This window comes from Teleopsis dalmanni, unplaced genomic scaffold (genome assembly GCF_002237135.1).
Source record: "Teleopsis dalmanni isolate 2A unplaced genomic scaffold, ASM223713v2 unscaffolded_contig_4104, whole genome shotgun sequence".
In the NCBI taxonomy this organism is placed as follows: domain Eukaryota; kingdom Metazoa; phylum Arthropoda; class Insecta; order Diptera; family Diopsidae; genus Teleopsis; species Teleopsis dalmanni.
The window spans coordinates 1-3,560 of NW_024035486.1; the positions used below are offsets into that span (position 1 = coordinate 1).

At 41.3% G+C, this 3,560-nt stretch overlaps 1 protein-coding gene across 1 annotated transcript; it reads left to right on the plus strand.

Moving 5' to 3' along the window:
* Positions 1-1,943: 1,943 nt before the first annotated feature.
* On the plus strand, positions 1,944-3,347 carry LOC119665244 (the record flags this gene model as incomplete). Its single annotated transcript, XM_038074528.1, has 3 exons — positions 1,944-2,362; positions 2,449-2,898; positions 2,968-3,347. Coding segments are annotated over exons 1-3 (1,249 nt in total), but the record flags the coding sequence as incomplete, so codon positions are not given.
* Positions 3,348-3,560: the final 213 nt, after the last annotated feature.

Here is a 3,560-nt window from a genome sequence, read left to right on the forward strand (position 1 = left end):
GATCTAAAGGAAGCAGCATTTATGGACATTGAGAGGGCCTTCGATAACGCAAACTTTAAAACAATAGAACTAGCACTCTCCAATAGAGGAGCAGATCCAGCAATAGTAAAATGGGTAAGCAATATGCTAAACCAAAGAAAAATCACAGCCACAACCACCTGGGGCCTAAGCCCAGAATGGCCTTTTGGATCTACATCCAAATGGTTATACTATCATACTATATGGAGCATTGGTATGGTGGGGAATAACTAAACAAACTACAGCTATATATAAACTGAGCAAATTACAGAGGCTGGCGTGCCTAAATATCACAGGGGCTGTGAGAACTACCCCAACTGCTGACATGAAAGCACTGCTAAATTCACCACCGCTACACCTAGTAATACAAGAGGAAGCTGCAATGCAAGCACTCTCAATACACACGAAAGAAAAATTCAAACCAGGAAATTTCACTGGACATCTACAAATCCTTCTCAGGGTGGAAAATGTTATATATATGACCAAGGCAATTGACAACACAGATCCGGTACTCAATTTCAGCAAGAGTTATAGGATCATCTTCCCATCAAGGGAGGAGTGGAATGCCAACCCAACATTGTTACATGACGATTCGCAGAATTATACAGATGGATCCAAAACGCTTTAAGATGTTGGAGCAGGAATAGTGGGACCCAGAGTACACAAATCAATTACAATAAGCACAGACTCCACAATTTTCCATGCGGAACTCTATGCTATAATAGAGACTGTGGAGATCTTATCCAAAAGAGGGCTTAAGAGAGTTAAAGTTAATATACTCTTAAACAGCCAATCAGTTCTCAAAGCTCTAAAAAGCTAAACATTCACATCAAAAGTTCTTATAGAGTATAACAATGCACTTAACCAACAGGCCACCCACAACCATGTCTCTCTGATTTGGGTACCCGGACACGAAGGACATGAACGCAACGAAAAGGCGGACCTTTATGCCAAAAAAGGGACAGAAGAACCATTCATTGGTAAAACTCCCTCCTTTGGTTTCAATAAAACGAACATAAAACAGCAGACCAAAAAATGGATCCAACAAAATATTAATGAATACTGGAATGGAATAGACGGCCTATATCATTCCAAAAAAATTTTAAATTTTGATGCTAAAAGAGCAAACACCGCTCTCAACCTAAACAAGAAAAGTCTAAAGTTACTCTCTGGTGCACTAACAGGCCACGCCGCATGTAACAAACACCTACACAAAATAGCTATATCCGAACATCAATATTTGCAGATTCTGCTGTGATGAGGAAGAGTCTACGGAACCTCAACAACTGTAAGGTTCCGTCACAGCAACTGTGATGCACAAGCCACAGAAGAAACAAAATTTTAGGTGCATACCAACTAGAGGATGAAGACCTTCGGAAACTCCTTCTGAAGGAGTTGGTTCGATTCTTCGAGCTCCTAAATATCTAAACACAAAGGGGCGCACAATAGGTCAAACTAGTCGCAGTGCAGAGGCTTTAGCCTAACCCGAAACCCTTAAACACCATTACCATTACCAATATAGGGGAACAAGGCTCAAGACGCGTCTCAAATAGCCTCTCTTGAGTTAACGTCAACCTCAACCTTCCCGCGGTGTTCCCTGTTTTCACTAATGAGGCTCTGGCGACCGAGTGTTCGGCGGGATATCTGAACTCTTCCATCTGCTGTCTAGAGGAAATGCTAGCTGCACATTCACATCATGGCAGGATCGGAGGCCAAATGGTGATTGACGAAATTAAAGAAAGGTAGCAGCCCTACCACCGATCTGGGCAGCTATGGGTTAATCACTCGTGGCGGCTGGAAAACATTAGATTCAAGTATTCACAAGAAATAGAAACCGGCCTGACCAAAACGATACCGACTTAAGGAATGTAAAAAGGACAAGATTTGGACAATGGAACGTGCGAACTCTGTTTCAAGCAGGAAAAATGGCTACGTTAGCCGCTGAATGCGATAGGTTTAAAATAGACGTAATTGGCATTAGCGAAGTCAGATGGAATGGTACAGGTGAATTCACAAACCAAAAGGGAGGTGTACTTATGTACTCCGGCATGCCCGACGAACAAGACCCTCACATCCGAGGCGTTGCAGTTTACGTAAGAAAAAATGTTAAGCACTCAATCTTATGCTGGAAAGCTATATCCGAAAGAATAATAGTAGTACGTTTTCGCGCAAAGAAATTCAATATGTCTCTAGTACAATGCTATGCTCCAACAGAAGATAGTCCACTTGACCAAAAAGAAGTTTTTTACAGTGCGCTAGAAAGAACGCTCTCTGAAATTCCTAGAACCGATGTAATTATTCTTATGAGCGATTTCAATGCGGAAATAACTCAGAGTATCGAACTGTAAGAGGTTCTCATGGCATTGAAACATGTGACGAGAATGGGGAGCTGTTTTTGGAACTTTGTATAAATTATGATCTCAGGATTAGAGGATCCCTATTTCCTCATAAAACGTGTCACAAGGTCACTTGGAAGTCCCCCGCTGGCAACTTCGAAAGTCAAATTGATCATATCTGCATTTCAAAACGATGGAGTAAAGTTCTATGTGATGTCAGAAACAAAAGAAGCGCTGATATCGACAGTGACCACTATTTAGTGGTGGCCGAACTGAAATTTAATATACCTAAACATAGGTATGAACACCCGCAGCATACACGGCGCACGTATAATACCACAAAGCTTAATGTTGGAGCGGTAAAGAATGAAATGATCGAACGTATTAACAACGTCAGTTTGATGGAGGATGCTTCTATTGAGGAAACGTGGCTTCATATTAAAACAAATCTCGAAGAGATCTGCAAGGACACACTAGGCTACCGTAAAAACGAGCAAAAGGAATGGTTGTCGGCAAACTCTTGGGAGCTCATTGCTCAAAGAAGGTGAGTTAAAACGAAAATGTTAAGCGAGGCAGATCCGTTTAAAAAAGCCGAATACAACATAACGTACAGAAGTCTCAGTAGACAGATCAAGAAAGCAGTCAAAAGCGACAAGAGAAACTATTACGTTGAACTAAGCATGAAAGCGCAAGCAGCATCAGAAAAGGGCGACATGAAGGAGCTGTTTAAGTTAACTAAACAACTAGGTGGAATATCTTTCCAAAGCAGCGCTCCAATTGAAAATGAAAACGGACAGCTGGTGTTTGCTAAGAACGAGCAGGCAGAAGTTTGGAAAAGACATTTTGAGAAAACCCTAAATATCATACACAACGAAAGTGGCGAGCTCACAATACCAAGACATCTAAATCCTAACAGACAAATAGATACAAGGGCACCTAGCGTTAACGAAATAAGAGGTGTAATCATTAGCATGAAAAGTGGTAAAGCACCAGGTAATAATTGTTTACCAATAGAGTGTTTTAAGGCAGACCCCAATGCTGTGTCCAAACTTTTGCTCCCCTTGTTTGAGAAAATCTGGGAACTAGAGTCATTCCCTCTCGAATGGAAGGAGTCTATCATCGTCAAACTGCCGAAAAAAGGCGATAGAAAGAAATGCAGCAACTGGAGGGGAATTTCTTTAATACCAGCAGTTTTCCAAATTTTCA